This window comes from Tachysurus vachellii, chromosome 20, assembly GCF_030014155.1.
Source record: "Tachysurus vachellii isolate PV-2020 chromosome 20, HZAU_Pvac_v1, whole genome shotgun sequence".
In the NCBI taxonomy this organism is placed as follows: domain Eukaryota; kingdom Metazoa; phylum Chordata; class Actinopteri; order Siluriformes; family Bagridae; genus Tachysurus; species Tachysurus vachellii.
This window is the reverse complement of record NC_083479.1, coordinates 6,213,816-6,237,736: the sequence shown is the minus strand read 5'-3', so window position 1 is coordinate 6,237,736 and position 23,921 is coordinate 6,213,816. Positions and strand designations below refer to the sequence as shown.

The 23,921-nt window shown below is 38.3% G+C and overlaps 1 protein-coding gene across 2 annotated transcripts in view; it reads left to right on the top strand.

Moving 5' to 3' along the window:
- rasgrf2a (Ras protein-specific guanine nucleotide-releasing factor 2a) overlaps nucleotides 1-18,164 on the top strand; it is a 31,309-nt gene extending 13,145 nt beyond the window's left edge. Inside the window, exons 12-28 of one of the 2 annotated variants that reach the window (XM_060896101.1) lie at nucleotides 77-213; nucleotides 944-1,026; nucleotides 1,599-1,847; nucleotides 3,601-3,693; nucleotides 4,070-4,470; nucleotides 5,392-5,529; nucleotides 5,670-5,765; nucleotides 6,441-6,547; nucleotides 7,833-7,945; nucleotides 12,580-12,640; nucleotides 12,942-13,045; nucleotides 13,833-13,917; nucleotides 14,016-14,213; nucleotides 15,129-15,208; nucleotides 15,310-15,427; nucleotides 16,815-16,883; nucleotides 17,004-18,164. In XM_060896101.1, the coding sequence (XP_060752084.1) occupies nucleotides 77-213; nucleotides 944-1,026; nucleotides 1,599-1,847; nucleotides 3,601-3,693; nucleotides 4,070-4,470; nucleotides 5,392-5,529; nucleotides 5,670-5,765; nucleotides 6,441-6,547; nucleotides 7,833-7,945; nucleotides 12,580-12,640; nucleotides 12,942-13,045; nucleotides 13,833-13,917; nucleotides 14,016-14,213; nucleotides 15,129-15,208; nucleotides 15,310-15,427; nucleotides 16,815-16,883; nucleotides 17,004-17,102 (2,231 nt within the window). In that variant the 3' untranslated portion in view covers nucleotides 17,103-18,164. The remainder of the gene's footprint in view (nucleotides 1-76; nucleotides 214-943; nucleotides 1,027-1,598; nucleotides 1,848-3,600; nucleotides 3,694-4,069; nucleotides 4,471-5,391; nucleotides 5,530-5,669; nucleotides 5,766-6,440; nucleotides 6,548-7,832; nucleotides 7,946-12,579; nucleotides 12,641-12,941; nucleotides 13,046-13,832; nucleotides 13,918-14,015; nucleotides 14,214-15,128; nucleotides 15,209-15,309; nucleotides 15,428-16,814; nucleotides 16,884-17,003) is intronic. The other variant, XM_060896100.1, reaches the window with a different exon arrangement.
- Nucleotides 18,165-23,921: the final 5,757 nt, after the last annotated feature.

The window sequence follows — 23,921 nt, the reverse complement described above, 5'->3', positions numbered from 1 at the left end:
CAAATTCATTTTAAGGCTTCTTGGAAAAGCTAAAGCCAGGTATTGATGTTTAAATTAATTTTATGTTGCATTTTAGACAGTTCTGCAGGCCAGGGCTTCAGTCATTTAGAGTTTAAGCTGCTGGTCGAGCCAGCTGATGGGCCAGCCTTCGCAGTAGTCTTGATGGCACCGTCTCGCCAAGAGAAAGCTGCCTGGACCAGCGACATCAGCCAGGTAGGCGTCAGTGTGTGCACCTGTGGTTCACTTTAAGTTTCAAACACATAACAAAGTAACTGTTGCCAAGTATAAACAGTACATACATTTATCTTTGAATGAACTGGACTGTTGGACTGGTATGCATACACAAATACAGAAAAAAGCTTTCTTAAAACTCAGCACCATAGTCACGAGCAGGTGGATCTCTTGAGGTCTGTGTGTTTTTGTAGTGCAAACGGGGTTAAAGCTCTGGGGAGCCCAAGCTGCTTGTTTTGTTGCGGGCTTGAGGGTGTTTCCAGATCCTCCCGTCAGCTGCAGAGTCCCACTGGGGCTACAACACACAGCTTCTTCAGCCATACTAATATGTCATATAGCAATATACAGATATACCACATATAGTATATAGCTAGTTTAAAAAAAAAAAGAAAGTTGCTAATGTTACTAATTAGTAAAACAAAAGTAAACTGCTTTTTTATTTTAAGTAGTTGCTTCGGTGTAGCCTTTAAAACTAATTTATTCTGTAAAATCTTAAATGTCAAATTTTATCACATCAGACTTCTGTCACATTAAAACAAACATTTTTACAGTATTCTGTTGTCATCATTTTTATATTTTTAGCATTGTAGAATTGTCTTTTTTTTGAAGAATTGTCTTCATTTTTGAAGAATGAAGCGGTAAGTAGGAAGTGAAAAAAAGGTTAAATATAAATTGTTTTTTCTTCCTGTTTTTTGGGGGGTTCTTCTCACAGTGCATCGATAACATTCGCTGCAATGGCCTTATGACCAGTGTTTTTGAAGAGAACTCCAAAGTCACTGTGCCTCACATGCTCAAGTAAGAATTTCAAGGAAATTAAATATCTATTACAATGCACTGGCTTTCTTTTCAGGAAATAAGAACCTGGCTAGCGAATGAACACTGAAGTGGGTCGTTCAGGGCTGTATCATTTTATAGTTCTATCATAGTAGATAATAATCATTACACAATTCTTTATTTTTTATTATCAATCCATCCTGTTTTATAGCTTGTCAACGATTACGATTTTTAAATTAGTTAAAATCATTCTTTTTACTAATTTATTGACGCATCTGTAATAAATTCTAATGGTATATAATGTCGTTTTGATTAGAACAACATACAATTTCCTGGAAGTTGAGTGCATGATAGCATGTACTGTAAAAGTATAACAGAATGAATCTATATATATAAATATGTATTTATATATATATAAATATATAATTGCTTTATATATCAAAACACACCATTTTTTTCTATGTTTAAGGATATACTGTCAAAATCAACAGAGATTTAAAACTTTCTGTCAGTGTTTGACTTTAACTTGCCCATTCACTTGAAATACCTTTTGAAGCAAAATTCTGAAACACAAAAGTCACTGTTCCCTTCAGGTCAGATACAAGGTTACACAACGATGATGTGGATATTTGCTTCAGCAAGACACTCAACTCATGCAAGGTGCCACAGATCCGCTATGCCAGCGTTGACCGTCTTCTGGAGCGTCTCACTGACCTGCGCTTTCTTTCCATCGACTTCCTCAACACGTTCCTGCACACATACCGCATCTTTACCACTGCGGCTGTGGTCATGGACAAGTTGAACGACATCTACAGGAGGCCATTTACCTCCATACCTGTCAGGTCAGGCCTCACAAATAAACAGGTTTTTTGATTGCATAAGTATTCACTCCCCACCTATCTGTAGGCAATTAAAGCATCAATAATGTACTTAGCATTCTGAAGTCCAAGAAGATGCCAAAACATGTTCATGAGAAAGTATGGGAAAGTATCAATCAGGGTTTTGTTATTAAAAATATCCTAAATGTGAACATCCTGCAGAGAAACATTACTAAATAATGAAAAGAAAATGGCACAAACATAACTGTGCCTAGAGGATAATGGTCATGAAAGGTCATTGACTGGGTATGGAGGGCGGTAATTAAAGATTCAACAAAGAGTCCAAGTGTAACTCTGAAGGAGCTGGGGAGATGAACAGCTCCAATCAGAAACACTGTTTACATGATAACTAGAGCCCAGAAATGCCACAAAGCTGGGGTTAATGAAAAGGTCTTGAGCCACATGAAACTCTTTTTGAAGTTTGAAAAATGGTATGGTGCAGAACATAGGTGGTGACAGAGTGGGTGCTTCAGCATCCCCAAGAAAGAACAAAGCTCCCACATAGCAACCCCAGAACAAATGAAATAAAGTAAAAACATTTACATATTACGCATGTGTAACATAACGTCACATGAAAAGTTGCAGCTACGCTGGCATAGGTGTAATATTATTACATTTCATTTTAAAAATGGAGCGGTTTCTTGTGCTAAATAATGTTTAATATTCAATAAATAATATTGTGCCTCGTAATTCTAATTCAGATTCTGCTTTTAGTGAAAATGAGAATATAAACATACCTCAGCCTGAGGTACAAAATGGTTCAGATGTTGATTGTTTGGACACGAAGCAATCTGAAGAAGATTTTTGCACGGATGCAGAAACAGCATCTTCTTTAATTTCATAAAATAATAATCAAATTTAAGTTGCACTGTCCTGGTGGTTTGAGACTCAAAATACGTACTGGTAACTATTATTAAGTAGTATCTGGTAAATATATATAACCCTAGTGCTATTGGTGTTTGTTATATTACCATTGACTGAAATTCTGAAGTGTTCAATGATTGTCTATGCCAAATTATTTCATTTCATTTCAATTATTTCAAATTGAATTCAAGTTTATTTTGTAAACTGAGTGCTTCTTTAATTTCATAAAATTAAAAAAAATATATAAAATAAAAATGATTAAAAACATAAGCCCAAGACTTATTTTGCAAATATTATTTGTATTGGCTTGGCTTCCCCTTTAAACTGGCATGTCCTCAGCACCTGTGTTCAAAATTCTCTGGCACCACCCCTGGTGTAGAATAAATATAGAATAGAAAAATTATCTGGCCTTGACACAAAATGCTCTATTTGGCTGAAACACAACAGTGCTTATCACCCTTGGAAAACTGTTCTTACAGTAAAACATGGTGGTAGCAGCATCATGATGACACTTACCCTGGATCCTTTCACTTGCTTCTCTTGCTAATGCCTTCCCTACCCAGCCTCTGAGATTTGGTAGATGGACTCTAGAATATTTCCATTTTTGAAAAGGATTCAATGGCATTCTGTAGGATGTACCATCTTTGGGGCATTTTATAGTAACCAATATTTTGTCTCTGTTTTGTCTTGATAACTTCTTGGTTTTCATAGTTTTACACTTATGCAATGCATTGTACCTATACATAAAAAAAACATTCTGTGTTTGTTGTGTAATGATGGTGTGTACAGTCAATTGAGCTGTACGTCAAACCCTCTACCTTCCTCCCTGCTCCACTATCACTGCCATTTTCAGGATTCAGCACCACTCAACTGACCGTTTGTCCATCTCCTCCATCAGTCCAGACTACAGCCTGAAGATCACAAGGCTTGCCCTGGACCAGTCTAAGTAAATCTCTCATGACTTTTATAAGTCCTTCTCATCCTCTCTCTCATCCCATTCTCATACTCATACTCATCTTCATCCTCTTATTCACACTTCTCTATCTTTTTTGTGCATCATAGCTAATGATCTCAGTCTGTTAATTATAGACTAATTTTAGCGCTGTGTATGTCTTACATCATCACAGCAACCATAACACCCAGTGTTAAACTCCTGGGGACCACAGGGATTCCCTCGACTCTGTAAAGTCGTTTTGAAAGCTGTTTTCCGAGTAAATCCGCCATGCTTCTTGCTTCAGTGAAAACAGTGTTGCTATGTATTTATTAATCTCTCGGCTTACTCTCCCCATCTCTACGCCTCTGCACCTCTTCTGGTCTCCCAGGTCTCTAGAGCTCTTTTTTGCCACTAACCAAGGCCCGTGGGGCAATGATCTACAGAACAACAAGTCCCCCCGTCTGTCACGCAAGTTCTCTACACCTCCTCCTCTTTCAATACCTTCATGGACATCTTCACCCATGCATTGCCGTAAACTGTCACTCAGCTCACCTGTAAGTGGTGTGAAAGCCATGGCTCTGGATCTCTCAGCCTCGTCCTTGACAGTCAGTAGTCCCACATCCACCTACAACCCCATGATCTCTTCTCCACCCCCCAACTGTCCTAAGGTTCCACTGGACCTGAGCAAGGGCCCCAGTTCCCCAGAGCTAGGCCCCAGCACACCAGAGGAAGGTGGGGAACTCCCACGTACTGACACAACATGCGGCAAGCTAAGGAGTGTTAGGCGGAGTAAGTGATGTGACTTTTTCTATTTCCCATTCAAATACAATGACCTTAGAGTTATTATTTAATTTTCAATGTCAGCGTAAAAGTGCATTACCAAACTGTGTGAATTTATTTTTAAATCCTACATAGAAGAATTACTTGGATTAACTTTGTCTTTATCTTCTTATTTGATTGGCCTTTTGGTTACCCAGCCTGCACTGGCTTAGAAAAGATTAAAATCTGGATTGCCTCATTAGACACATAAATAATCATTTACATTTTCAAATAATCCTAACCACAATTAAATACATAATCACATCTTCTGAAAAATTCTAATTTAAAAATTGCATGTGTGCTAGAAATATGCATATAAATTCACACCAAACCTGAAAGATGAGACCAAGATGACTTTAATCGACTTCCTTAATTATCATAAAAAAATAACCACTATAATACTCAGCCACAATCTCTCTCTCTCTCTCTCTCTCTCTCTCTAAATCTCTCAAACACACACAAAGAGGCATATAAACAGAGGAATCCTTAAAAACAGCTTAGGAAAGGGCTTTTCTGTGATCTAACATGGTGTAAGGAATGGGAATCATCTTTGTCCTGAGAGGAAAATCATGTCTAATTAAAATTTAGATGGCTCAGGTTCTGGTACACAATGGCTGCCTTTTCTTCATTTCAAGCTTCAGGATTTATAGACATTGCAAGCAGCCTAATTAGAGATTTTTATCTCACTGTTCCATTTGCTCTGCTGCCACCAGGAGGATAAGTGTATATTTTCACATTTTACACTTACCTTATAAATCAGAACTTGCCTAACGATCTTATGAAACATTTCATACATTATGTATATTTTGTGAAACATTTCAGCAATTGAGGCTGCTTGTGTTAAATATTTGCTTGTGTTAGCTTGTAATTAGTTATTTTGTTTCTTGACAGATTTCTTAGAGTCTTTGTCATTTGACAAGTTCATCCCAGAGACTCCTACCTCTGTTGAGTCAGGAGACTTATCTCTGTGCAGCTTGTCCTCTACCCCTTCCTCCACCCCACGACACCCACGTTACAGACAGCCAGGAGGTAAAGATTTTAGATTTCTCCAATTTCTCACATCTCTCATTTCTAACGTCAACAACAGCACCCGATCCATACACAGTGCTGTTATATTTGTTTTTTTGCTGTTTACCAACAATCATCATATCCTGCCCGGGATCTGACAGGTCAGTCCATGGAGAATTTGCGCTGTAAGGTGTCTCCTGCCTCCACCATTGCCATTGCCACAGCAGCAGTTGGACATAGTCATAGTGGCCTTCAAGGTCAGACAGTACTTATGAGCCATGAGAGCTTCATCATCAAGCTCTCCCTGGGCCATATCCAACATGACAAGGTCCCAAAGGGCAGCTGGTTTTGGTTTATAGAGAGATATTAATCATTCTCTTATGCTTGGAATCTTGATTAGTCGAGAAGTATGTCTCGACTAATATGGCTAAAAATGCTGTATGTGGACAGCAGACCATCACATCTTCATGTGGTTCTTTTACAAACTGTTACCACAAAGCTGGAAGCAAACAATTCTATAGGATGTCTTTGTATGCTGTAACATCACAGATTCCCTTCACTGGAACTAAGAAGCTCAACCCTGTTCCTGTATGACAATGCTCCTGTGTACAAATCAAAGCAATGTTTATCAAGTATTTTGGCCAACAATGAGTCCTGACTTCATCCCCATTGGACAGCTTTGGAATAAACTGGAATGCAGTCTGCACCCCAGATCTGTCTGATCTCACTACATCTGTTGTGCCTTAATGGGAATTTTTTCTGATCAAAAAAGAAAAGCCTTCCCAGGACAGTGGAGAATATTAGAACAGTAAAGTGGAAAGAATTTAGAGTGGGATGTTCATAAAGCACATGTGGGTGTGATGGTCAGATGTCCACAAACCTTTGGTCATATAATGTATGATAGCCTAATACTTGCTATTCACTCTCACTAGGTTTCACCAGCCCAGAGAAGTCATACGACAAGGAGTTTCTTATCCGCCGGGCCGCCACAAACAGGGTTCTCAATGTCCTGCGACACTGGGTATCCAAGCATTCGCAGGTCAGTTCTACAGTATATTATGGATATCAATTGTATATGCGTTTTACAGGCAACACAAAATTACTGCTAAATACTTCATTTTCTATTACAGTATAGTTTTAGTAACTTTGAACCCGGAAGTAAACCAAGTGCATTTTATATAGTTTTGGGTACATTTCAAGCAGGTCATTAAAAAATGCAGCTAAATAACAGAAGTCAGACAATTAAAGAGAATCCCTGAGTAATCTAATGTAAGGACGATAGTAAATGGTAGATTCTTAGTAGAGTTCCTAGAGTTTTGGGTCTTGGGTTTGATTCTTAGCTTGGTTTACCATCTGAGTGGAGTTTTATGATACACCAATTTCCAGATTGACCTCCTGAAAAAGCTGTCAGTAGGTAAACTGACGACACTGAATTGCCCCTAGGTGTGAATGTAGATGTGAATAATGCACATGAACTCGTGTCTCATCCAGTATTCCTGGGATTCATCACGATCCTGACCAGGATAAAGCACTTACTGAAATAATATAACCGTTCATGAAGTAAATGAAATACAATAATCTTGAGTGGTTCATGGTACAATTGGACAAGATCAAGGTCTTGAAACAAAGAATAAAGTATTCTTGATCAGGAAAAGCAGCTGTTTCAAGAATGCTTAAAACAACCCAACATGTTGTCTGTTTCACTGCAAACTTTGTGTGTTAAACCTAAACAGTCTACTATTGTTAAAGTGTTGTTCGCTGGCTCTCTGGATTCCTATGACTTATCCCTCTGTCAGAGTTGCTCTGTTCATCACAGTTATTCCACACAATTGGTAATGATTGCAGTGAAATGTCAGCAGGCCCCCTACAGCTCTGTATCACTGCCTCCACTCCCAATAAGTGTCAGGGGCCAAGAAAGGACATGACACGTTTTGTTTTTATCAGAATAACTGGCTGGGTGTTGCCATGAAGTGTGGGGTTTTTCTTGTAAAAGTGAGGTAATGTGTATATTGTGATAGACTGGAGTAGCATCAAGGGTGTATTCTTGGAAACCTTTCTGATAGGGAAACACCTATAAAGCTTGCCATGACTCTTTAACAAGCTTGCCAGGGCTATCTGGATCCTAAAGTTACAGCTGGGAACTGGATAGGAACAAATAGTGAAAAACTATTCGAGATTTTTCAAAAGGAAGCCATTTCAAAATGAAGCATTTTATTTGTTCTTGCCTGTATATGTTATAAACGTGCTGTTGTTTTACTCTTAAGTGTAAACAAATATTTTTTAATGTGCGTGTGTGTGTGTGTGTGTGTGTGTGTCCTGCACAGGACTTTGATATGAACAGGGAACTGAAGGCTGGAGTGATCACTCTGCTAGAGGAAGTGCTAAGGGATCCTGATCTGCTACCTCAGGAAAGAAAAGCCATAACCAACATACTAAGGTTGTACCAGAAGTCATCAAACTCATTCTTCATATATCCCAACTTTGAAGGCTGGTTTCATTGTACAGGTTCAACCATTATACAGCACCCCTGGAGCAAAGGCCCAACAATGACAGCTTGGCAGTGCTGGGGCATGAACCCCAAACCGCCAATCAAGTACCTTAATCACTTGAGCCACCAATGCCCTCTGTATATACACTATATCAGCATATATAGATTTTGTAGCGTATGTCATGATAACTGTTACCTGATTGTAAAATTCAAAACAAATAATAAATCTAGATTAAAATCCTCATGAGGCCTTAGATTGTATATACAGATTAAATCATCTTGAGCCACTGAGGCCATTAATTTTTGCAAATTGGGAGAATTCTGAACTTCTGAATCATTACAGATTCAAAACTTCCAAAACACATAACACTTGTTTAAAGAATTTTTTAAGCTTTAAATTGCAAGAACTTTGTTGTGTCTGAGAATGAGAAGTTAATGTACTTTTTTTGTTCCTGTGATCCAAAGTAATGGACACATAAAGGACAATAAATAAATACAGACTTTTTCAACAAATGTTGTGAAAGCAGGAAAAAAACTGTCAAACAGAGTAAAAAAAAATAGAAAACAGAAAATAAAAAAACGGAAAATTACAGCTCAGTAACATCACAGATCTCAAAAAAGGGGCGTATGCCTCACGGTGAACATCTAAACACAGTGACAACCTTACAAAATTTGGAACAGGTAAACATAATCAAAAGTCCTGTGACTGAGAGTGTGGGGTTGGTGGTTGCTGGGCGTTGAACTTATTTGATGGCAATGAAACAACGTGAGTGGTCAGATCCTTACAGTTGCCATTTTTCCTACTTTTAACTCATCTATTTTGAGAACTGACTGTTCACTTGCTGAATATTATTTCCCACCCCTTAATAGATGCCACTGTAATGAGATAATCACCGTTATTCACTTAACCTATAAGTGGTTTGAATGCTATACCTGATTGGTGTATTAGACTTTTGAACACATGTTCTCACAGTATTAGACGAGAATGGAGTGAAAAAGCATTTTTAAAAAGTTTTTTAATCTGTTGTACATAAAAGTATCTAGGCTAATGTGACAGATGCCCAAACTAGCTCAGTTGTATCATGAAAAACATGGCTTACCTGCACACACTAAATATTACTAAACTTCACATCTACTAACAGATAATAAAATGATTATATCTTTTCATGTGACAACACTGAAGAAATGGCACTGTTCTACATTGTAAAATTAGAGAGTGTACAGCTTGTATAACAGTGTAAATTTGCTGTCTCCACAAAATAACTCAGCACACAGCCATTCATGTCTAAACCGCTTGCCACAAAAGTGAGTACACCCCTCAGTGAAATTGTCCAAATTGGGCCCAATTAGCCATTTTCTTTCCCCGGTGTCATGTGACTCGTTAGCGTTACAAGGTCTCAGGTGTGAACGGGCGTTAAATTTGGTGTTATCGCTTTAACTCTCTCATACTGGTCACTGGAAGTTCAACATGGCACCTCATGGCAAAGAACTCTCTGAGGATCTGAAAAAAAGAATTGTTGCTCTACATAAAGATGGCATAGGCTATAAAATGACCCTGAAACTGAGCTGCAGCACTGTGGCCAAGACCATACAGCGGTTTAACAGGACAGGTTCCACTCAGAACAGGCCTCGCCCATAATCGACCAAAGAAGTTGAGTGCACGAATCCAGAGGTTGTGTTTGGTGAAATACACGTATGAATGCTGCCAGCATTACTGCAGAGGCTGTCGTCCCAGAAGGAAGCCTCTTCTAAAGATGATGCACAATAAAATCTGCACAAGAAAAACAGTTTGCTGAAGACAAGCAGACTAAGGACATGGATTACTGGAACCATGTCCTGTGGTCTGATGAGACCAAGATAAACTTATTTGGTTCAGATGGTGTCAAGCGTGTGTGGCAGCAACCAGGTAAGGAGTACAAAGACAAGTGTGTCTTGCCTACAGTCAAGCATGGTGGTGGGAGTGTCATGGTCTGGGGCTGCATGAATGTTGCCGGCACTGGGGAGCTACAGTTCATTGAGGGAACCATGAATGCCAACATGTAAACAAACTAAGGTAATGTTCAGTGTTTTGCAAGGTTCTGTTTTAAGCCCATTGCTTTTCTCCCTATATATGCTACCCCTTGGTGCAATTATTCGTAAACATGGTATTGACTTTCACTGTTATGCTGATGACACACAGCTATATGTTTCAGCTGTCAGATGTGAGTCACCAGCTTAATAAGATAATACCACAGCTGGTTATTAAGCCCTGTGGTATTAAGCCCAGCTTAATACCACAAGGGCAGCCTTCTTTCATCTCAGAAATATTGCTAAGATAAGAAAGATGTCCTTATGATGCATCATGATGCAGAAACACTAGTTCATGCATTTGTTACTTCTAGGTTGGATTATTGTAATGCTTTACTGTCTGGATGTTCCAATAGGAGCATAAACAAGCTGCAGTTAGTCCAGAACACAGCAGCTAGAGTCCTAACTAGAACCAGAAGATATGAACATATCACCCCTATCTTATCCTCAATGCATTGGCTTCCATTCAAGTTTTGCAATATATATATAAAATACTCTTACTATTATTAACCTATAAAGCACTTAATGGTCCCACCACAGTACCTAAGAGATCTTTTGGCTTTTTATGATCCCTCATGCCTACTTCAAGTACAAAAGGCTACAGCAGGGGGCAGAGCTTTTTCTTACAGAGCCCCGCAGTTATGGAACAGACTTCCAATTAGTTTTTGGGACTCAGACACAGTCTCAGTATTTAAGTCCAGGCTAAAAACACATTTGTTTTGTCTAGCTTTTTATGAATAGCTTTTCTTAGGTAAAGGAGTAGATCTGGGTGGTTCATGGGCATAGAGTGTTTGGTGAACAGGGATGTCTGGATGCTGTCGGCTTACCACCCTCGCAAGTCGGGTTTGCAGACTGTGGAGTGGTGGGACACTTTACATCCCAGGAAACCCTCATATCTGTCATGCCTTCAGGCTCTAGCCTTTTAGTTTATGCTGTCATAGCTAATCTTGCCGGAGTCCCTGTCTGCACTTTGTAATCAGGTTATGGACAATGTAAATTATGTGCAGTCATACTTAACAATTTTTCTCTCTCTCTGTTGAGCTATATATGCCACTCCCAGTGTTCCCGAGTTCCTAGCCTCATTGTCTCTTCTTACGGAGCTACTTCGTCAGTCGATGTTCTACCTCTGGCTGGAGTCTCGTTGCCCGGTTGTCACCTTGTCAGGGATTGATCTGCATGGTCAGCCAGTGTCTCATGGGATTCTTGTGTATGAAGCCACCCAGAGACTGTCATGCCTTCTTTTGAACCACACCGTTGTGTCAGTCAGCTGTCTGATGACGATGACCTATTAGTTCCTCAGGAGTTCCTCAACAAATGATGATGGTTCCCTTCTGAGCCTAGTTCCTCTCAAGGTTTCTTCCTCATATCATCTCAGGGAGTTTTTCCTTGCCGCCGTCGCCTCCGGCTTGCTCATTAGGGATAGGGATAGATATATACTATCATAAATTTTAATTTAATCTTTTTTAAATTCATTTTAAACTTTAATTGTATATATTCATTTATTTATTTGTATCCTTATTTTTTCTTAGTATATATTTATTTCTTTTTCTCTCATCTGTTTCCATACTTCTGTAAAGCTGCTTTGAGACAATGGGAAATTGTTAAAAGCGCTATACAAATAAATTGAATTGAACTGAATTAAATGTACTGTGACATCTTGAAGCAGAGCATGATCCCCTCCTTTCGGAGACTGGGCTGTAGGGCAGTATTCCAACATGATAACGACCCCAAACACACCTCCAAGACAGCCACTGCCTTGCTAAAGAAGCTGAGGGTAAAGGTGATGGACTGGTCAAGCATGTCTCAAGACTTAAACCCTATTGAGCATCTGTGGGGCATCCACAAACTGAAGGTGGAGTGCAAGGTCTCTAAAATCCACCAGCTCAGTGATGTCGCCATGGAGTGGAAGTGGAGTGGAAGAGGACTCCAGTGGCAACCTGTGACACTCCATGCCTAAGAGGCTTAAGGCAGTGCTGGAAAATAATAGTGGCCACACAAAATATTGACACTTTGGGCCCAATTTGCACATTTGTACTTCGGGGTGTACTCAACTTTTGTGGCCAGCGGTTTAGACATTAATGGCTGTGTGTTGAGTTATTTTGAGGGGACAGCAAATTTAAACTGTTATACAAGCTGTACACTCACTACTTTACATTATAACATTTCTTCAGTGTTGTCACATTAAAAGATATAATAAAATATTTACAAAAAAATGAGGGGTGTACTCACTTTAGTAAGATACTGTATATTTAACAGTGAACACATTTCCCCTCCCATTAACTCCTGCATGAAGATCCTTAAGATACGAAAACACACAAGCTTCTCTTGTGTGATTTTTTTTTTTTTCCTGACATGTCAATGATTCACATCCATTATATCCTGCACAGTGTACCAGCATGTTTTTTATATCTACATCTACAATAAACAAAATGAATGAAATAAACACTCTGTGTTAATCCTGACAGAAAATAAAGACTAATATCCATCTAACCTGCTTGTTTTTTATTCTATTTCAGTGCCATTTCTCAAGAAGAACCAGATGACACGCAGCTTAAAATCAAAGATATCCTCTATATGGTGAGCATGATCTGTGTGCCTCACTCAGAATTAGTGTGTATTGATTGTTTAGAGTGAACTATTGAGCTAAAATGCTTTCTTCCTTGTCAGCCAAGCCACAATCTAATAAAGAATCAATGCTAGTTTCTCCTTGCTATCTCATCTCTTCTGTAAGCAACTACATAAATCAGTCAGATAAATAATTAGAATTATACAGATACAAGCCACAGCTTAGTATTTCCTGATTAGTGTAGGGAGATAACTGTAAGCTAACACTGAAATATACCGCTGTAGATTTCATGTGTTTGTATGTGGTTCCTAGGCTGAATACTCCAAAATGGAGTGTTTTGAGTCTCTGTCTGCCATGGAGCTGGCTGAGCAGATCACCTTACTGGACCATATTGTGTTCAGAAGTATTCCCTATGAGTGAGTATCTTGCAGTCGAACCTGCTGAACAGTAGAAAATGCAAAGTACATAAGAATAGCGTGACTCACGCATACACGCCCTTGATGGTGCAAGTTCTCTAGCACATTAGAAGGCAGAATAAAATCCCTTAAGTGTCTAAGAGGATGCTGGGCTTTCTTCACCAGGATGTTAATGTGACAGGAGCATGGCAGGTCCTGCTGATCTAACACACCCAATTCAACTCAGGAACTCTCGTTATTTAGTTTTATAACACCTCTTACACCTTAACATTACACATCAAAGTAGAACAGATCTGTGGGCAGACGTCACTAAATAAAAACTCTAAATAAAACACTCAGGGTTGTATCTATAAAATTTCTTTTTTGTTTTTCCCTTACTTTTATTTGGTAAAGTTGCTTCTGACGTTTCTTCCTCGTGGGCTTGTTTGGGGTTTTCGTGGATGACGAAAATACTGCTTCATTTTCCCTTCAACTTGCTCAACTAGCAGCTGCCTAGAAATTATTGCCATGTTACTATAGGAACTGTGGGATACAATAGACTACAATAGACTACAATAGACTGGCATACAATAGACTACAACTACCAAGTTTAATAGTAGTGCTCCATCAATCTCACACACACTCACACAAACAAGCACAATCACACTATTAAGCAGCTGTGTTATGAACATGCAAATCTGTATCGCACCCATGCTACAGTGGTAAATCTATTAATCGTACAGATCACAGACGTATATGTTGTACTGTACAGCCCTGCCCATTGTAATATGCCTGTTGCTTTCATCAGGGAATTTCTTGGCCAAGGATGGATGAAAGTGGACAAAAATGAAAGAACTCCATACATCATGAAGACTAGTCAGCATTTCAATGATGTAAGCAAGCAGGGGGAAAAAAGCACTGAAGCAAGTTTGACTGTGTTCTTTCAGCTAATACCTCTCTCTCTCTCTCTCTCTGGATCTCTCGCTCTCAGATGAGTAATCTAGTGGCATCTGAGATCATGTCTCACACAGAGGTGAGCTCCCGTGCCAACTCAATCGAGAAATGGTTGGCAGTAGCCGATATCTGTCGCTGCCTCAACAACTACAACGGCGTGCTGGAGATCACATCTGCTCTCAATCGCAGTGCCATATACAGGCTGAAAAAGACCTGGGCTAAAGTCTGCAAGCAGGTACACTAACGTGAAATTGACCTCAATTAACCTAAATTTGTACATTTTAGGAATAGGTAGAGAAATTATTTCTCATTAGATGTTTAGTTCATTGTGAAAGAATATAACTGTCTTGACTATTACAGCTTTTCAACTGTTAACAAGTATCAGTCAACAGTGAAGACGCTTTTTCAAAAGTCTCCACCGGCAACATGAATCACTTCCAAACAGTTTGTCTCCAAAACAACAAAAAAAAAAAACACTTTATACATGTCTTTTTGTTTTGCATAAATTATTTTCTTTTCATTGTATTGACTGGATTATTAAAAGTATGTATACTGTAACAACAATGAATCAGAAATGCTGCAATTTGATTAAATATCCTTTATTTTGTGAATATCTTTACGGAAATATATCATTATCCTTCTTTGTGCAACTCTTCTCCCCACCTACTGTTTTCCTTGATCAATGTTTCCAAAGAGAATCATACCATTTTTCTAAAAGATTACAGAGAAAGACTAAAGTAAAAACAGGACACCTGAGTGGGCTTTCGGGTGAAACTGTAATTAACTGTAATTAACATTGGGAATGATTACTTTTAAACATGGGAACCAACCCAGCCACTGAAGGTTTAACTCTCAGTGTTGGTCCCAAGCCCAGATAAAATGTGCCTGGAAGGGCATCTGGTGTAAAACCTGTGCCAAAAACTTCATATATTTCAATATGGTTACTGCAAGAATTCAGCCAACGTTCTGTTTTGAAAGCATTTGGTGATTTGTACAAATGACAAGGGTTTTAAAAGATGTCGCTGAATGCATTTTATTTTAAAGCAGTGAAAAATAATGCAGTTTGGTCTGTATAGACTTCTGTTTTGTTAAAAAAAAAAAAGGTGAATGAAAAGTTGTTTCGTTTTTTATTTATTTCTTTTTTCAATAGACCAAAGCAGTAATGGACAGGTTGCAGAAAACAGTGTCTTCTGAAGGGAGATTTAAAAACCTAAGAGAAACCCTAAAAAAGTAAGCTTGTCATTTATTATTAATTTTTTTTTTATAAATTTCGATTTTTCTAGAATAGTTTATACTATATTTTTATTGTCATTGTTGTTTATCACCCACAGCTGCAATCCTCCATGTGTACCATATCTGGGCATGTACCTAACAGACTTGGCATTTATTGAAGAAGGTACACCAAATTTCACAGAAGAGGGGCTGGTCAATTTCTCTAAAATGAGAATGGTGAGTTTAAAGAATGCTTTTTTCCCAACAATCATTTCTTTTTATATACACATATACACATAGTATATATTAGTAGGTCAGACTAATATACACATAGTACTGTATATATTAGTAATATGTAATAACAGTTATTGTACAGTGTTGTGTAAACCAACAAGCGTGATTGAGGGTATCAAACATTAGGCTAAATTAAATTGCTGTGTAAACACACAGCCTAAGAAAGTTGCTAGTTAAACATCAGGTTAACTATTATCATACTAGAAATACTAAAAGTAGAGCCAGTGGTAGCTCAAGTGGTTAGGGCTATTGATCAGAAGGCTGGGGTTCAAGCATCAATACTGTCAAGGTGCCATTGTTAGGCCTCTGAGCAAGGCTCTTAACCTTTTCTGATCCAGGGGCACTGCTTTATGGCTAACCCTGTGCTCTGATCCCACCTTCCAAAGCTGGGATATACAAGGAAATAATTTTATTGTGCTTCAATGTATATGTGACAAAAAATAGGCTGCTTCTTCTATAGACATATGTGTAATGTCCATTAGGGTGCCTGCATTAGGTTATTACCCGAATTACAAAGAGACAACACTTTGTTGGTTAAGATATTATTGGTAAAGTCAAGGGGGGCACGGTGGCTTAGTGGTTAGCACATTCGCCTCACACCTCAAGGGGTGGGGGTTCGATACCCGCCTCCGCATTGTGTGTGTGGAGTTTGCATGTTCTCCCCGTGCCTCGGGGGTTTCCTCTGGGTACTCCGGTTTCCTCCCCCGGTCCAAAGACATGCAGGTTGATTGACATCTCTGGAAAATTGTCCATAGTGTGTGATTGCGTGAGTGAATGAGAGTATGTGTGTGCCCTGCGATGGGTTCGCACTCCGTGCAGGGTGTATCCTGCCTTGATGCCCAATGACGCCTGAGATAGGCACAGGCTCCTGAGATAGGCACAGTGACCCGAGGTATTTCGGATAAGCGGTAGAAAATGAATGAATGAATGAATGAATGAATGAATGAATGAATGGTAAAGTAAATTTGACAGTGATACATTTGGTAAATTCGACACTTATTCCAGTGTTACAGTATATTTCAAATGTAAAGTTTTGTGGCATAAGCGATACTAATGCATGAAGTTGTGTGTCATTATTCAGAACAAAAGTGGGTTGGGAAATGTCTAATGAGTCTGTGGATAAAACTCCTATTATCGCTGTTGCTGCACTTTGTTTATTGAAAATAAGTGTCACAAAAGTATATCATTCTTCTCTGTTATGTTCAATCCAAACTTTTTTTGGTTTACTTACTTATGTTGGTAGATATAGATGCTATTTTATATGTGGATTGTGAGTGTGAGCAGTAATGGACAAAATAATTCTGTATTTCTCCCTGTTTGTAATCTACAGATTTCTCTCATCATAAGAGAGATTCGACAATTTCAGCAAGCCTCCTACAGGATAGATCATCAACCCAAGGTACTTTAACTAACGAGCATTGGACCAAATCCAAATTAAAGACATTACTTTTTATTTTGTAGCATTTCTGACTGAAAGTGTTCTGCCAAACATTTTGCAATTTACACTCTTTCTGACCAGGTGACACAGTTCCTACTTGACAAATCGCTCGTTATGGATGATGACACTCTGTACGATCTGTCTCTAAGGCTTGAACCAAGACTCGCTTCTGCCAACTAAAGACACGTCTCAGCATGTCTGCTAGGTCACGATGGAACACAGCATATGGACAATACTTCCGACTTTGGCAGCAGATCAGTGAATGCTTAAGTGAATGTGGAAATGATGACAAAGCCTAATCTTCTCTAAATTTTTTTTTTTAGGAAGTCAGCACACGTTTTTTATACAGTTCAGGCCAAAAGTTTAATACGTCTAGGCTTAGGATCTCTTAGTCAATTAAGGCATCTACTTTATTTATATTAGAGCTTAATGTATAACATTTGATTAGATAGCAGATCAATAAATTCAGTGTCTTTTTATACAGTATGGAACATTCCAGAAACTGATTTAAGGACTGTGAGAGCAGCTGTATACTATAGCGTGAGAAAATCCGTGCAACTCTGCCAAGTCCACAAAAAAAAACAACATAATTTTACACCACCACAATCTGATTCTTCTTTACTCCTGTAGATACACTATATGGCCAAAGGTTTATGTACACCGGAATATCACACCCCTATATCACACCCCTGATTGCACAAGAGGCTTTCCCTATTGACATTAGTGTATTATAGAGGAATGAGGCACAGATGAACTATCAGGCATAAACAAACTATCAGTGCTGGTGGAGGAGTTTATAGCATTAGTGTAGGTAAATCTACATTACATTACTGTACAAGGAAGAAAATGTCTACCCCAAGACTGTCATTAAAAAGCTACACTGAAGTTTTGTAGGTGATACTGAGAAAATCTGATTACTGTAAGTAACGGTTGTAACAAATCTGTCTGTGCTATGACCTCTTATGGATATAAAGTAAAGATATACACAAATTGCCCTAACACAGGAAATGTATAGTAACGTGAAATGTATAAAGTTTGAACGCTTTATCCTAGGTGTATGTAACCTTTTGGCTTCTACTACACATAGATAAATCAATGTTATAATACTGTTCTTATCTTTCTTATGAGGTGACATTTATCTGAAATTGTAAAATGTTAGATTTAGAATATTTTTTATTCGAATACTCAGGTCATACTGTGCCTTTTTTATCTGAATTCAAAATATCTGTATAATTCCAGAAATGTCTGTTTTATTATTTAAAGACACGATGTGGAATTTCTTAAAAGTTTATAAAAGAAATACATACTAAAACAGGATGTGATGTAGAGATGCTGAAACACATTGCCTTGAAATAAGTGAAATAAGGTACTGACGGTATGACCGATTGAAATTTTATAAACAGGGTCGGATTATTGTTTTTAAACAGCTCTGAAGGTGGTTCATTGTAATGTGTGACAGTGAACAATGGCGCCACCTAACTGAGGACGGTGAAACATCATGCAGTGGCAGGGGTTCGACCCTGAAATAGCACCTTTAGTTATTTGTGAATGCATAGATACATAAGAGAAAATAAACAGAAATGCCGCTTTACTGTAATTATTTATTTGCTTGATTTCCACATTTGGTAGTTTACTGTATACAAATCCCTTTTTTGTAATATTAGACAGAACAATAGTTTTGCATGAGACCATTGTCTGATTTGTGTGTCTTTTTTTCTTTTTTAGTTTTGTACGTTAATATAAAACTGTGTATTTATATTAAGGTATTTTTGTTTGCTTATTCCTTGTTCACTTGCTAAAATTCAAAGGTTTTGTAGAAATACTACAAACTTTAATCAATTCTAAATTTCATTTTTTACTTTTATACATCATACATCACTGTGGTTCTAGTTTCAAATGATCTGTACGCGTATATATCCCTTTGCTAAGTAAGCATCGTGGAGTAGTGGAATACAGTATACACCAACTGGCCACTTTATTAGGAACACCTGTTATTATTCAATCAGCTAATCATGTCACAGCATGACAGCAGAGCTTACATAGAAACAAATAAACATCCAGGCAATTCTGTTGGAAGAAAAGCACTTATTAGAGGTCATATGAGAATGGCTAGACTGTTTAGAGCTGCAGGAAGTGTTTGGTAATCACGTAATCACGTAACTGGATATTTTGTAATGAACCTTGAGTCCATTCAGGAATCTGAGGATATAATGGGCTCAGGTTCACTGAAACAGTCCTGTATCACAGAATCGGTGACTACTGGTGACTAATCTGGCTACCACAGAACTGCAATATATTATGTGTTGATCATTTTTCACACCATTCAGTGTCTAGGTCTAGAGACAGTTGTGTGCGAAAATCCCTGGACATCAGCAGTTTCTGAAATACTCAAACCTGCCCACTGGCACCAACAACCACGCCACAGTCACTAAGATCACACTTTCCTTGTTCTGATGTTTGATTTGAGCATTAACTGCAGCTCTTGATCTGTATCTGCCTTCATTTTATACATTGTGCTGCTGCCATATGATTAGCTGATTGGAAAATTGTATTAAGGAGCAGACGTCCAAGTAAGTGTTCCCGATAAAATAGTCAATGAGTATATATTTCTGATTTATGGTCATTATTTCTTAATGTTATAAACACTAATGACGTTCATTATAAACAGCAGTTCTGAAAGGCCCCTTTTTTTGGATGTTGTCATAGAGTTTGAAGGAATTTAGCGCAGGTGTGGCACATACAAACACATACAATGGCATATGATCTGTATCTGCTTCTGGTTGTCTAAACATGAAAACATATTCTCCCCATGTGTGACTTATGTTGTTAAAACAGTCAGAAAGGATGGTTTCCTGTAACACAATTGGTGCTAACAACACAAAGCGTTCATAATTATTATCTAGGCTAGCTGTAATAATAGTATAAAGGTTGATGAGGCTCCACGGATAAATACACACTGCATATAGTCTGAATATAAAAGAGCTGACATGCCGGCATGCTGATTTAATGAAACTACTCATGAACTTGGACTTGGTTGGACAAACTCCCTGGGCTGAGAAAGCCTTTGACACACTGGCGAATGAGGATTGTATCCGATACATTTGCAGTTAATGGTACCTGGTACTTAATGAAATGCTTTGAGTAAGAGATCCTGCAGACAGCACTACAAACAATAGTAGCCAGTGGAGTGTGTTAAATCACTGGGTCTATTAATTTAACTCAAATAATCAGGAGGTTCAGGAGACAGTAGATTGTTGTCTGAAGCAACAATCTATTCACTTAAGGGAGCAGGTTACCTTTAGACACCAGTGTCTGTCATCACACTATTCCAACAAAGTGTGGGTCTAGTTGGTGCCATTGCAACAGCCAGTAAATCCACATTTAAAGGTGTGCTGCAAGTGAAACATTAGTGTGATATCATCAGATCACACTGTTCACTGGGTAGGGTTTACAGTTTCACCTGGTTTAATGTGTCCAACCCAAACCAATTGGCAAAGCACTACTACACAAAGAGGACATAAAGACATACTCTGTCCCATTCTGGCTGTAACTATATAAGCAGATATATTACCAGTACAGATTCCATCTCTTAAGTGAACTCTAACAACTAAAATGTGAGTGCAGTTTGCCTTAGAGCATCTATAATGTTTGTACAGTCCTAAATGCACCTGAAAAAGCTTCTATTTGGAAGCTGTTGCAGCTGCATAGGCTATATACTTCTAAACTTTTTCCATCTGTTAATTCTACCTGTGACCGATTGCGTTAGCTCATGGTTTAGTGTTGTTACTGTTGGCCAGAAATAATTTCTGGCTCAACTTTTTGCCATTACTGTTCCACATTTTGTGGAAACTCACTAACCTAGATCCGGTTTTTAAGATGTCGTCCAGTTATATAGAACTGACAGACAATCAACGTGGGCACTTGCTTACTGTTTGCATGAAGATTGTTGTTGTTATGATTAGAATGATTAGAGCAATCCTTTCAGATGAAATTTAAATTCACTTCCTTAAAACCTCATTAAGACTAATGTATGGAAAGAGTGATAAAGCATCGACCTTTTAGAGGTTAATGAATCAGAATCAGGTTTATTGGCCAAGTGTGTTGACACACACAAGGAATTTGGTTCCAGCTGTTTGTGTCTCTCAAAAGTGTAATGTAGAGTTAGGGTCATAATGTGATGAATGTGCTGTTTGTACTTGGAAAAAGGGAAAACTCCACTCATTTCAAAGAAAAACACCCTGGAAGTCAAGAAAAAGGCCTTAAAACAAACATTATGTTAAAAAAATGGTTTTCCTCATTATCATGTAGGGTGCCAATAGGTGGAGGTAGCTTTATGTCATTAAAGTAATCTTTACTAAACAAATAGAATGGAAACATTTTGTGTAGAGAAACTCTGGGGAGAGATAAATAACCTAAACCTTAAACCAGGACCAAACACATCCCAATTATTATGAACTAGATTCATGGATACATTTAATCCAATGTAAATCTCTAACCTTTTTTGTTGTGATTTCATTTGAAGTCTTATTTTTTATTCTAAATTCCAACTACAATACAGTAGTTTTTTTCTATATCATGCTTTCTTTTAAGTTTTGTTTTGCCTTTAAATCAACAAGTCTCTCTTTGTTATCAGAATCTGTTACGCTGATGATTATCTTACAGCGAGGTCAGGCAATACTTCAATGTCTGTCTGCTTTCACAGACTGCTTTCTGATTTTGGAGAATTCCCTTTACTGTCTTCTTGTTTTTATATGAGTCAGTGGACTACGGGTCTACGATGACAAGCTCTGATTTGTGTCTTTGCTGAAATATACTGCATTTAAGCTTTATAAAAGGAGGAAAACACCAAACTATTCCTTCAGCTAATGCAGATAAATTGGAATTCAGCTCAGAATTGATCACTTAGTTCAACACCGCAGTCAAGAATGACACAATATTTTATGTTGCATCCCAACAATGCTGATTTTATGACCTATGGTCTGACTACAGCCATCTATGCCACCTAAACCACCATGGACATCCAAGGTTATGTAGGTTATTATAGTCATGAGTTTATCTAAGGGGTAGAAAAATACAATTGTATCTATATATCAAGAAAACCTCTGATTAGTCCTCTGCATGTGCAGTTTCCAGCCTTTTCTTTAATTTAATATTAAAGCAGGTGACTGCTACGATGAGTACATCCTTCCATCCTGTGTAGGGATGGCCACAAGCCATGGGCCACAGCATAATGGATCTAAGACTTGTTTGTTCACGCTCAGAACAGGCTGGAGAGGGATAATGTGACTGAAGTCAGACCTGAGTGGACGCTTCTTGCACAAAATGGCTAATGTGTGTGTGGATGAGCCATGATTCCATAATTTTCTTCTCTGTAACTAGACGTCATAGAATATAGATGGTCCAAAGCCTTTTAGAGAGTTACAAGTCTATGCAGATTTACCACACACTCCATAATCTGTTATTGGAATAGCTATTTTGGGTTACATATTCTAATGGATACACTGTATTTGGGTTGCCTTTGCACAATCACTACCAACTGGTTATCATTAATGGATCAGAAACACTCCATCAATGACAAGCCAGTATCACCCCTGCTCATTGCAGCAGTGATGGCCAGGAACTTCCCCGATGCGCGGAGGCTCCGGTATAGTGAAAGACTACAGTATCTCTGAAATTTGATAGAGCGTAACTGATATTTGCAGTATTTAAGGATCTACATGTGGCTGCATGGTATTTACACCAGAATTCTACTCCATCCTCTTGATTGTATGCTGTGCACCTAAGAGATGATGTCTCACACACCCCACCCATTTTACATGTACCAGTCACAAGCTAAGAACTACTCTGTCCAAATGGGAAGCCAGTATTTTTTTTTTTACCTTTAAAATCAGTCTTACAATTTCTGTTTGAAAAATCTTTATTTCAAATGATTTTTAACACGGAATATTTTCTACAATTTCATGTCATGTTTAAGAATGTGCCAGCTGTAAACCTTAAATGCAACATGATGCAGGTTTATTTCAAAGGAGGTTCAAATGAAGTGTTTCTGATGAGCAGAACTATCATTGTAAACTATAACACTGTCTTCTCTTAATGACTGTGTTTATCGTAACTAAAGCTTCTGTCCCTAGACAAATTAATCCATGGGGGCCTAATTTCTTATCCCAGAGCTGCTTAGTGACGTATATCACACAAAGCTAATCTTCGCTCCGTAAAACAATTGGGTTACAAATTTGCCTGAGGACTCAGTGGATGTCCTGCAGGGTGTCTCTTTAGGTGCAATATGTATAAAGTGAAAAACTGGCCACATTGTAAGTTTATTACGTATTTGCGAGCAGCCTTAATGTAAAATATTAGGACTGGACCTCAGCATTGTATACATAACTTACTGTACAAGGTCACATTTGGGTGTGGGGTCCAGCTTGCAAATTTATGATGTGGATCTTATCAACATTTTTACCAAGCAGCCCTTTTACCTTTCGGTTTCATTGATGGAATAACGCAGTCTAAGTATAGCTGCTGACCATCATGCATCATTTCGTGACCACAATTTACCATCTTTTAATGTCACAAAGCAAAACTTTTTTCAGACTGGTTTCATGAATGCGATAAGGAGTTTGGCGTTCTTAAACGGTCTTCCAGGTCCCCAGATATAAATCCAGTAGAACATCTTCAGAGGTAGTACAACTGGATTCATTGCATGAAAGTGCACCTGAAAAATCTGCAGTATTCATATGATGGTCAGATCAACTTAAACCATACAGAAATCTCAAAGAAACGTTTCCATCTTGTAGAATCCACACCACAAAGAAGCGAGGCTGTATTAAGCCAGTATTAGTAGTATTCCTAATAACATGCTCAGTGAGAACATTTAATGATAAGATCCTGAAACAGTGTAGGGTTTAACTTTGGACTGTTGGAACAAAGGACCATAAGGTCAATGTATAGTGCTGACGAACACTTGGTATTGTTCAGTCAGACAGTAACACTATGCTGTTA